The sequence below is a fragment of the Microcaecilia unicolor genome, chromosome 3 (assembly GCF_901765095.1).
Source record: "Microcaecilia unicolor chromosome 3, aMicUni1.1, whole genome shotgun sequence".
In the NCBI taxonomy this organism is placed as follows: Eukaryota; Metazoa; Chordata; class Amphibia; order Gymnophiona; family Siphonopidae; genus Microcaecilia; species Microcaecilia unicolor.
The window spans coordinates 100,263,709-100,276,222 of record NC_044033.1 but is presented as its reverse complement, the minus strand read 5'-3'; the positions used below and the strand labels follow the sequence as shown (position 1 = coordinate 100,276,222).

Sequence of the window (12,514 nt, the reverse complement as noted above, 5' to 3'; positions counted from 1 at the left end):
CCTTGCATGCATCAATGCTAAGAAAATTAGCACTTACGTGCTGCACTATTCTATACGTAAGAGCTATAGTGCTAATTACAAGGAGAGCATACATGTGTGCAGATCATGGAGAAGGACATGGGTGTGACTCCCAGTTACACACAAAACTGACAGAATACTGTACGTGTGTTCCAGCTGCATTAACATGACCTCAGTTATGCCAGGTCTATGTCTGGTGTAACTGCAAGTGCATAGAGGTTAGGAGCACCAATATTTTCTTAAGATAGTATTCCATAAGAACACCTGGTGACCTATTGCGCCTTATCAAGGCATCTAACTGGAGGCACACCATTATAGGATGCGCTCTATACCACTTATACGTGCCCTTACAGAATACCATTTAGTCAGTTGCTGCTACTTACACGTGATATTGTGGACACTTACATGTGTAAATGGCTCGTTATAGAACTGCCTTTCACATGCATAAATGCTTTAGAATATTGACCTCAGGATGACCCTATATTTTCATGTCCTGGGAGAAAAGTTCAACCACTCCGGAGATACAGTCCTGCTTTTCTTAAAGAGCTCAGCAGTGAGATCAGAGCTACATCTGTATCCATGAATGAGGTAAAGCCTGGCCTGGTTTAACTGCCCCCTCCCCCGAGACAAGGATCTATATGGTCATCCTCCTTATAAATCTTGCTGACTTCTGTGGAATGAGGAAAAGTATTAAGCAAAGAAATCCTACATTACAGATCTTTGATTTTTTTTTTTTGGCTGCTAAGATTTTGATTTGAATATGAAATACAGTTCAGAGAAAAAGATTGGTATAGTTCAATTTATACTCAATTCTAATCTAAACTTGAAAAGAGAGAAAGATACCACATTTAGATAAATAACATCTTTTGATTACTATATTTATTAACCAAAAGATTGAAAAGTATCCTTGTGTGAAAAAAGTATCCTGAATTTTTCTTTCCGTAACTGGTAATGCTTCTGTGAGCAGAGCAATAACCTCAACAAAATGTTTCCTGTAAATGTTGATCAGTCTCTCATATGTCCGTTATGGAATTGTGATCTGTTCTTCCATTTAGAACTGTTTCAACTTTGGGACATTCGAGGGCTTCTTTGCATGAACAGCTTGCTTCAGTTCATTTCAGTAGACTTTTTCTTGGCAAATTCAAAACATAAAGGGCTCAATATTCAAAAGGTTTTAACTGGGTAGAGTTAGGGGATGGGGTACAGGTTCCTCTGTTTTTCGATACTGAGGTAGATTCTAGAGTATGTAAGGTACAGTGTCTGGTCTTGTGATGTATGAGCTTTCCTATCATTTTATGGTATTCTTTTTCTTTATGTTTTCTTTAGAATTTTATTGTAAACCACTTTGATTTTTAGAAAGGTGGTATATCAAATTTTATAAACTATTAAACTCCGTTCAGTTGGCTGCCTGCCAATATTCAATGACACTTAAGTGGATAGTGCCACTGAACATTGTCTGTGACTGCCTTGGCACAATCTGGTTAGTACCAGGGCTGCTCAGCAACAGAGTCAGAGTGGAACCAGTAGGTAACTGGGCAGTGGTGATATTCAGCCTGTCTTAACTTCACCTGGTTTACTAACAGGGTAGTAGGCTGAATATCAGCTTAAATATTTGGCCAATCATGCTCCCAAACCCCCTCCTACATCCCCCATAAAAGTGCCTCCCCCTCCAGAACCACCCAGCACATGATCTTACCCTCCCTCTTACTCTCCCTTATATCCTCCCCCCCCTCCCCCATGAGCAGCTCCTAACCCGGATGGTCTCACCCTCTTGTAGGCTCCCCCCCCACCCGAGACTACATTAGGTTCTTTGGTGGTATAATGGGTAGTTGGGGCAGGAGTGAGCCTCACTTGTTCCTGTTTATGCCAGCTCTGAGTTCAAAATGATTCCAAGACCTTTAGTGGCAGTTTCAAGGTAGTACCATGATACTGCTTTTAGAGATCACACCAACTATTCTGAACTCAGAGCCAGCATGGGGAGGAGAGAGTGGGGATTGAACCTGCTCCACTTACCCGCTAGACAACCAAGGACCCTAAGGTAGGCCTGGTTGGGGGGGGGGATAAGGGCGGCTCATGGGGGAGAGGTAGGGAGGAAGGATAAGATCATATGGGGGAGGGGGATTGGGAAGAAGGACTGGAAGGAAACAACCTTACAATGAGCCAACTACCCAGTTAGATAACCAGACAGCAGGATGAATAAATCGCACCAGGCCAGCTGTATTCTGAACATGGCCAGAGCCCCCACAGAGCCTGGATATTCATTGCTGGTACCTGCATAGGTTCTGGCGCTGAACATCAGGGCCTAATTCAGTCCATGGTAGTCAGTGTTTAACAGAATTCTGACCGCTACTGGTTGAATATTGTCCAGAAAATGTTCTTTTCTGTAGGATTTCTATAGTAGATCTACCTGAATGTTTAGAATCATTATCTTGCTGCAAGACTGTGTTTGGTTCAGTTCTAGCTCAGACAGATGATCTGACATGTTCCTCTAGAATTTTCTGATAAACATTTTCTGATAAAATTTTCTGATACAGCAAATGAGCCCATTATCATGATAGCTCCACCACCATGCATAATAGTGAATTTGAGCTTCTTACTTTGGAAGGCTATGTTTGTTTTTCACTGAACAAAACATTTATTATTGTAACCAAAAAATCAGTTTCAGAAGTCTTGTGGTTCTTCCAGGTGCTCTTTGGTGAACTTGAGATGGGAAGCAATGAACACCATTCCTGTTCACCTTTTTCTGATTGCTGACACCTTGCCCTTCACATCAGCTGTAGTGAGAGAGGCCTACATATTTTTAGATGTTAGACTGGGTTTTTTTGTAACTGCAGGGATGATTTTCTGATTTGTTCTCAGCAGGATGACCACTTCCAGGTAGAGTCACTGTAGTTTTCAACTTTTGTCTGCGTACAGACTATTTGTTTGATAGTGGATAGATGGAGTCCCAAATGTTTAGAAATATTCTAACCCTGTCCAGACAGATATTTCATAGGCTCTGACCTGAAGTGAGCTGGCAAGACCTGATGCATATTGAAGGAAACCCTCAAATATCACAGAGCCGAAACAGTTGTGTATGGAAGAATGGGCCAAAACTCTCCAATGGTGATATAAGTGACTGATCAATAGCTAAAAGAAAGGTTTAGTTCAAGCTATTGCTGCTCAATGAGGCATCACTAGTTACTGAATGAAGGGTTCACATGCTTTTTCAATCAAGCATATGTATTGTTTAATCTTTCTGTTGAATAACTAATCAAAATATATCCCTTTTGTTTGAGAGTTATTTATGTGGAGGGGCATTTTCGATATGATGTTCAAGTCAGACTTCGGACGTTTTGTACTAAACTTCCTAAATCTGAATAGGAAACATGACTATTTTCGAAACCGCAAAACATTTTTTTTTCAAAAATACCATTTGTAACAAGTTTTTGTGCTCTGTGTGTTTATCTTTTCAGGCTATTTTCAGAAAAAAACCCGCACAAGTACAAAACATAGAAAATCAAGCCATTGGGATGTAGGAGGAGCCAGCATTTTTAATAGACTGGTCCACCAAACATCCCAGGAGAGCAATGGGGAACCCTACGGGGCACTACTGTGGACTTCATATAAATGCTCCCAGGTACACATCTCATTGTTACTACCTTATCTTTGCTGCTGAGCCCTCCAAAACCCACTACCCCTAACTGTACACCACTACAATAGCCCTTACAGTTATAGTTTATTGCATTTACTATACCGCTCTAGTTGGTGAGCAGAGCAGCTTACAAATTAAAAAATATCAAACTACATAAACATAAAAGGAAAAGAACTACAATAACAATAGGATAGAACACCAAACACACAAGAAGAGAGGGGGGAAGGGTCAGAGGGGGGAGAGCTGGACTGTAGTTACAACCTCAGAAAACCATCCTCATAGGCCTGGGAAAAAAGCCAAGTTGTTTAGTTCACTTTTAAACTTTTTAAAAGAAAGATTACTACGAAGAGATAAAAGTAGCCCATTGCAAATAAAAGGTGCAAGAAAAAAGAAAGCAGACCATCTAGTGGATTCAAGTTGAATGAATCTGGGACCAGGGAGAACCAAGTGGTTGTCATTCAAAGATCGCAGGAGCGTAGCCAGATTAAAGGTACCGGGGGAGCAGAGAGCAGAATTCCGACTGCACCAGCGCATGTTTTAAATGTGACGGATCACATAGAAAATATGCACTGTTGCCATCGGAAGTCTGTTTGATCCCCTGGCGCCTCCCTTAGCTACGCCACTGGGCAGAAGCCTAGCCAGAAAGTATGGAATGGTGAGATGGGATAAATAGTCAGGTGAAGGGGGCACCTATATGTGGGTACAGTTGGTTTCTGGTGAGTTTTTGAGGGCTCACAGTTTCCACCACAAGTGTAACAGGTAGTGAGAGGTATGGGCCCAGGTTCACCTGTCCACAGTGCACTGCACCTACCACTAGACTACTCCAGGGACCTGCATGCTGCTCTAATAGACCTGGCTATAACATCTAAGGCTGTCATAGAGGCTGGTAAGTACTATTTTTTGGGAGTGGGAGTGGGAGGGGGGTCAGTGACCACTGGGGTCTGCAGGTTCCCCGAAAAGCTTGTGCATAGTTTTCAAAATGCTAAATTGTACATGTTGTTGCCTTTCCTGACCAAACCCTGCCTGTAAGCCCACCTCCATTTCCCTTGTGCATAGTTGATCCTCACGCATTATTTTAACTTCTACTTATGGCTATTAGGCAGCTTCAGAACCTGTAGATGTCAGTAAAATTCAAGGATATCCTCATAAAATTCTTAAACAATGCTGCATTCTGATGGTAATACTATGGAAAGATTTTGTAAAAATAGAACACTTTTTCTTGCATTTGACATCTCATAAAATGCATGCAACTTAAATAATTATATACTAGATTCTTAATACTTTAATGTGCAAATGTGTTGGTAGAAAGGCAAGCTTAGGGAACCTAACATTGATAATATAATAGACGTGGAGGGCATTTTCGATATGATGTCTTAGTCCGATTTTGGACATTTTGCTCAAAACGTCCAGAATCGAAACATCAAATATAGCCATTTTTGAAACAGCAAAATGTCTTTTTTTTCCCGAAAATGGCTAGATGTTTTTGTGCTCTGCACATTTATCTTTTCAGTCCATGGGAAGAAGAGGTCCACATACATGCAGCCCTTCATTTCAGCATTGAATTCAATGGGTATATCCTGAAAACCCTGACTGGCTCAGTGTGCCCTGAGAACTGGGTTAAAAACCTCTGCTCTGGACTTTCTTATTTCAGCAATGTTTTGTTACTCGCAACGGACATATAATAACTCTTCCTCTCTACGATTCCATAATGTGTCTGTACACTCGAACCTTATTCTACCACATTACTGTATTTGTTCATTCCGGAATTGGCGAACGCCTTTACGGTACTATGTAAGCCACATTGAGCCAGCAAATAGGTGGGAAAATGTGGGATACAAATGTAACAAATAAAAATAAATACTCCATATAATGACAACTGTAGAAACTGTTTTGCAAGAGCAAAAGGAGCTCACTGTATGTGACCCTGCCTATATATAGTGCTTGCACATGAATGGTGATATAACATAGTAACATAGTAAGTGACGGCAGAAAAAGACCTGTACGGTCCATCCAGTCTGCCCAACAAGATAAGCTCATATCTGCTACTTTATATGTATACCTGACCTTGATTTGTATCTGCCATTTTCAGGGCACAGACCGTAGAAGTCTGCCCAACACTAGCCCCGCCTCTTAGCCACTGGTGCTGCCACCCAATCTCTGCTAAGCTTCTGAGGATCCATTTCTTCTAAACAGGATTCCTTTATGTTTATCCCACACTTTTTTGAATTCCATTATCGTTTTCATCTCCATCACCTCCCTCGGGAGGGCATTCCAAGTATCCACCACTCTCTCCGTGAAAAAGTACTTCCTGACATTTTTCTTGAGTCTGCCCCCCTTCAAACTCACAGAGTGGGTTGTATTTTGTACCCCTGGACATTTTAACATGGTGGATTAGGATTCCTTGGAAGTCATTTGGGGTTGGAAGGTTAGAGGGTGGTGGTGAGAGGGGGTTATTTTAGTTGCTCATTGTTATTATTGTTTTCTATTTGTGATTTATTAACAACAGTTGCACGGCATATTGTTCCCTTTTATACTTTAATAAAAAGATTTAAATATAAAGTGTTCGAGGCTTCTGCAGATGAGGACAGAGCCCATGGGGATGGGGTGGGAACAGAAACAGAACCAGCGGGGTGGGGTGGGGATGGAACCAGGACCCACAGGAATGGGCAGGGACGAAGACAGGGACTGCGGGATACGCTTAAAGATCTCTATATGTATACTTTGGAAGACAGGAGGGAGAGGGGAGTTATGATAGAAACATTCAATACTTTCATGGCATAAATGCACAGCAGGATTCTTTCAACTGAAAGAAAGAAATAGAACGAGGGGGGCATACAATCAAGGTGAAAGAGCTAGACTAAGAATAATCTAAGGAAGTATTTTTTTTAATGGAAAGGGTGATAGATGCGTGGAATGACCTCCCAGCAGAGATTGTTAAGACAAGGACTGTATTCTGCTTTAAGGAAGAATGGGATAAGAACAGAGAATCTCTAAGGGAGAGGAAGGGATTGTAGAGTGTTGTAGTTACCCTGGATGAACAGATTTGATAGACATATGATCTTTATGCCACCATTTTAGATGGATGGGACAGAGATGGAGATAGAACCCACGGGGATGGGGCAGGGGTGGACAGAACCCACAGGGATGGGGCAGGGGTGGCCACCATTTTAGATGGATGGGACAGAGATGGAGATAGAACCCACGGGGATGGGGCAGGGGTGGACAGAACCCACAGGGATGGGGCAGGAGTGGACAGAACCCATGGGGGCCGGGGAACGGACAGGGACAAACTTTATCCCCATGTCATTCTCTACTCCCTACCTCTCTCTCCCAGTGACTCCCCCTGCTGACTCCTCCTCGACTCCCCTGCTGACCCTCCCTGGTGGACCAGAGGACCCTGAACCCCCCCACCTCCTGACCTCCCTCCCGCATCTCCTGACAATTCCCTAGTGGTCTGGTGGACCCCGGCCCCCCCTCCCACACACCACCTGCACCGCACAACACAAATCTCTGGTGGAACAGTGGACCCTGGACTCCCTCATGCCCCCCTGAAACAATTCATTGGTGGTCCAGTGGACCCACATTTCTCCTGAACCCCAGAAGATGACCCGGTGGTCTAGTGGCCCCTCCCCCCTACATACTTTAAAAAAGTTAGATGCATGAGGGCAGGAGCAACACCTCCTCCCTTGGGCCCTGCCACTTCCAGCCCCTGGCCGGTGAATTCTTTTGATATGGTGTTTAGCCCCTTTGTTCACTGGGCCATCAGTTTGTTAAAATTTGGAACTTGCTTCCTTCTACTATCCAGTTAATAGCTTTTTATGATCTTTTCAAAGATAATTAAAGACATATCTTTTTCATAAATACTTAACCCAAAATTTGTAATATTATCATATCTTTTTTTTTTTGTAATACTCCTAGTGCTATTCACTAGATTCTTAATATGTGACTTTGCTTTGGACCTTATTGGGAGAAGGCGGGTTATAAATACTTAACATAAAACAAAAATCTCTCTCACTTTGTGGGCTTCCTTAATAATCAGCTTCACACTCACCTTGCCACGTGGCTCCTTATGGATCTCCATGCCCTCATGGAAACCTTGTGGGGTGGCAGGTGGTGTTGGTGCTTGAATTTTTCTCAGGCACAGGAGGACCAGGAGCTCAGACTCCTGCACTGAAAAGTTTAGCTCCCTGAGAAGAGACATTGTTATGTACACCGAGGAACGTTCCTTCATGTGCATAGGTATATATGCACATTTTGCACGTGGAGAGAACATCCTGCCGTTGCCATGAATGTTTTCTCGACGCAGGGACCAGAACCACTTTTGCATGTTTTGAATAATGTATTTCTAGTTGACAGAGACGTTTTTATCACAACATCTATGATGTTTGTGGTACTTCTTTTTGTTAAACATTTTTTGTGTGTATTTTTGAATATCAGAAAACGTTTATTTATTTCTTCCATTATGGACTTGTTTTTTTAAATGTTTTCCAATAAACTTTTTTTTTTGCCTTTTGGACTGCATATCGAAAATGCCCCTCTAAATTCTCCACATTATCTGCTGCATATCTTCTCTTAAGAAAACACGTGAAAGGCTTTATAAAATCACCGTATGGATTTTAACATGGCAGAAAAAAAGGTATCATACATACAATTCTCTTACAGCACATGAAATGTTGGGAAGAAGTTTTGGAGCAAACACTGGCTATATCTACAGCAAATACTAAGAGGCCCTTTTACTAAAGGGTTGGCATGTGGCATTAGGCTTGCCGCGTACCAATCTGGAATTATCGCCGGGCTACTGCAGCAGCCCAGTCGTAATTCTGCTCCCCCAGCATGCTCCATTTCCAGAGCTATGGAAATTTATTTCTGTATTAACCCTGGCAGTAATCGGGCAGTACCGCGCACTGCCTGGATACAGTGGGAACCCTTATCGCCTCCTCAATGGGTGGTGGTAAGTTTTTACCCCAAAATGGTCGCGCTGCAAGTGTGAACTTACCACAAAGCCGTTTCTTTTTTTCGGCCTTTGTGCTCTCTGTGGTAAAAGGGGCCTCAGCATGTGGCAAAAATATGAGCTGCCACTAGAGTGTGGCCCCTTTTACCACAGCTTGGTAAAAGTACCCCTAAAGTCTGCAATACAATATCACTGACAAGGTATGTTAGTATCGACTTACAATAAGTCCAATTTTTCATGTGCTGTATCCTAACATCTGGATAAAGAACTATAATTTAACTGTAGTCATGGACTACTAATCCCCTGTAATGTAATAATTATGTCAAACTGTTTAATCCTTACTGTGTAAGTTATGGTTTCTTCGACTTCCTGTGAACTTGCAGCATGAATCAGGGTAGCCCAAAACAAAACCTTCAACATCCTGAATCTCAAAAAGAAACCAAAATAGAAATGCATTTTAGTATTTCGAAGCTGTTGTTTTCAACTCTAGATAGCAGGGAATTTGCCAATGTGAGTTTCTAGAGACAACATTGGGCTGTCAAGGAGATTTGGCAGGGCATCAGGTCTGCTCTTTCACTGAGTAAACGCAGGATTTCAATTTGTTTATTATCAGACTCTATGCTCGGAAAAAGAAGTTCACTGCAAATTCACTGGTTTTAGATGGGCATCATGCCAGCTGCTAGCTTTTTTGATCAAATGCAGTGCACTCTGCTTTACCTTCTATATTTTGCATTTTAAAATAACCACACTTCACATATATTTCTCATCCAGGTGAGAGATAACCAGATTGTTAAAGTTTACTGAAACTCAAAACAAATCATATTTGTATCCTACATACGTCTGAAAGCTGAATAGCTTTGCTGTATTGTTTGATGTCTAAAAGCAACCTCCCCATGGAAGTTGGTATTTGAGTTTTATTTCACAATTTTCTTCTGTCTGTACATGGAGCTGTTCACGGCACATGCTAAGAAAAGGTTTTTCCTTGCACAGAATAATACTTAGAGATGTTTCTTTTCTGTACAATAAGGTTTCTTTCCCTGTTCAGTTTTATTTAACTTGCAGATTATCAACAGTATAACAGTTTAAGACTGAAAATCTGAAAGCTATGATTCAAAGCAGTCCATCATGTTCTTTCTGATCTGTGTTTTATTCAGCAAGAGGTTTTGCACAATCCTTACTGTCATTAAAATTATAGCCTGAAATGTACCTTTCTTCCTCACACAGTGTGGTCATAATTTCACTTACAAACATTCACAGACATACACACAACATTTCCTGGGCTAAGCTCAGCAAGGAACAACGTTAAAAGAATTCAAAGAAGCACATATTTCTGCGAGCTCTTTACCTGACTTCTGGAAGTAAGATAGTTTTTCCTTTTCAACTTCCTTTAAATTATGATGCAGCTGCAGTCCACGGTGAGAACAGGGTAATAGACTATTAAGACTAGTGATGCTGGAGTCCACCTTTCTAAGAAAGACTCCACCAGAAACAATAGTCACACCCCTTAGAGGGAGGGACTACAAAAGGTTGATCTAACTATATGTAATAGAAATCAGTTTAATTTTTTTTAAAGCATTTATATTCTGCTTATCCCTAGGTGGATTCAAATGAAGACATATATAATTATCATGACAAAGTAAAATAACATACATACTTATTTATAAAATATTAAAAACATGAATATACAAAACTCATAACCACCTTGTGACCACAACAGGCAGACATTTACTATCAAAATAGAAAACCTACCAGCCTTAAACTTAGATAGAAATTACCACATAAGCCGCATTGAACCTGCTTTGAGTGGGAAAGCGCGGGGTACAAATGTAATAAATAAATAAACATAGAAACATGACGGCAGATAAACTTGCCAGTTTCACCCCAACCCAATGATTACCCACCCCCAAAGGTTTCAACAAAGAAATAAGCTTTTAACTGCTTCTTAACCTCAGCTATATTTACCAACATCTTTATGTCCTGAGGTATATTATTTTATGCCTTCGGTCCAGCCAAAGAAAAAGCAGATGCTCTGGTTTTTGCAAAATGAATTTTTAATAAAGAAGACAGTTAAAACAGAAGGCTCTCAGATTGTAAAGTTTGAGTAGGATTAAACATTTTCAAAACTGGTGATACAATAAAAAAAAAAGGGGGGGGGGGAGTCTTCTTGTAACGCTCTGGCACTTATTTTCGAAGAATATGGATGTCTCAAAAGGCTGAAATGCACGTCCGTGTGCTTGAAACATCCAGAATCCTGATTTTGCAAAGGCAGAATAGTCCAACACTACAGGACATCCAAACAGCAAGGGGGCGTGTTCTGCACATATTTTGGGTGGGACTAGGGAGGGCCTGAAATCTGGATGTCTAACAACAATTACTGAAGAGGAAGAAATGTCCATGTCTAAAAGGAAGGACGTCCTTATTTAGACCTGTTTGGTTACAGAAAGATGGTCTGACAACAACAGTTGTCCACTGGAGGGATTACGGCATGACACCTTCTTAATCCTTCAATGGTTGCTGTCCCTCTCCCTCTCCCCTGAAAGTGAAACCAGAAAGGGATACCAGGCTCCCTGACAGCTTCAGGTATTATGGGCATTCTTAATGGAATCCCCTATTAGGTTGGGATTACTGAGAAGAGTCCCTGTAAACAGCCACTGGGGGAGAGGGGTGACTGGGAGGTCTCTGGGTGGGAGGAAGCCCAGCCCAAGGGGAGTAGTTTGGAAATAAAATGCAGAGAAATAGTGCTAGGAAACTGAAGAGTGACAAAGGAGGAGGTTTTAGGAGAAGATAAAGTTAAGGGGTCCTTTTACAAAGGTGCACCGAAAAATGGCTTGCGTTATTGTAGGCATGGGTTTTGGGCACACGCCGATCTATTTTTTAGCGCACCTGTAAAAAAGGCCTCTTTTTTTCCGAAAATGGACATGCGGCAAAATCAAAATTGCTGCGCGTCCATTTTGGGTCTGAGATCTTACCACCAGCCATTGACCTAGTGGTAAAGAATCTGGGCGGTAATGACCTATGTGCATCAAATTCCACTTGGCACGCATCCATTATGCGTCCCAGAAAATAAAAAATATTTTTCAGATGTGCGTAGTGGACAAGCGCCAAAATTGAAATTACCGCAAGGGCCACGCAGTAATCAGGCGGTAGCTCCAATTTGACATGCGTTTGGTGTGCATAGGTGCCTACACGGCTTAGTAAAAGGGCCCCTAAGTGTATGCCCTTTAGAGGGGTCTATGTTTGCCTGCAAGCCACTGCCAAGTGACCTGAAGAAGGAGAAGGGGGAACTCATTTAAGAGAAGTAAACCCTTGGCTGTAAAGAGGAGTTTTGACTAGCAAAGCCACAGAGGAGAGCTACGGGTGGGCAGTTGAGAGACCCAGCCTGGGAGCATGGGATCGGAGCCAGGGAGTGCCCATCCCAGGACCAGGGTGAGCCAACGCAAAGGTCTCCTTGCAAGGAGGTCAGGCCAGGAGTGTCTGGACCTGTAAAAGTGAGGCGCACAACCTTGGGGACACTAGTCTCTGGGATAGGCATGGAGTCTGTAAAAAGTGTAAATATCTCTGTTTTGGAGTACCTCGTAAAATATACCCTAAGGGAGGAGAATACAGGTGTGCCTTCAGGGAATGTTGGAAGATCAACTTAATTAAACATTGCACCAAGTGATGGAGAGTTTATGCAGTTGGAATGTTCCTATGGTTTCACGTTGAAGAATAAACTGAGTTCTAATCTGCTGACTACAGAGTGATCATTTTGGACTTTTAGAGAATATAAGTGTCTTTTAAACCTGACTAAGTAAACAGCCAGCCTTTTCACCCACAGCAGCATTTAGACTTGTGATGAAGTTCCTGGGGGAGAAGAGGGTCATCCCACCCGCTAACACTTCTTTCCCCAGATGGAGGCATCATGTGCCAAG

General features: G+C 42.0%; 1 protein-coding gene across 3 annotated transcripts in view; it reads right to left on the bottom strand.

The window, feature by feature from the left end:
• The window catches only part of EFEMP1 (EGF containing fibulin extracellular matrix protein 1), a 127,797-nt gene extending 117,742 nt beyond the window's left edge, over positions 1-10,055 (bottom strand). For 2 of the 3 annotated variants that reach the window (XM_030196207.1, XM_030196209.1), the window contains exons 1-2: positions 9,949-10,055; positions 8,946-9,030 (exon numbers count right to left, since the gene is read on the bottom strand). In XM_030196207.1, the coding sequence (XP_030052067.1) occupies positions 8,946-9,023 (78 nt within the window). In that variant the 5' untranslated portion in view covers positions 9,024-9,030; positions 9,949-10,055. The remainder of the gene's footprint in view (positions 1-8,945; positions 9,031-9,948) is intronic. The other variant, XM_030196208.1, reaches the window with a different exon arrangement.
• Between the last annotated feature and the right edge of the window lie 2,459 nt (positions 10,056-12,514).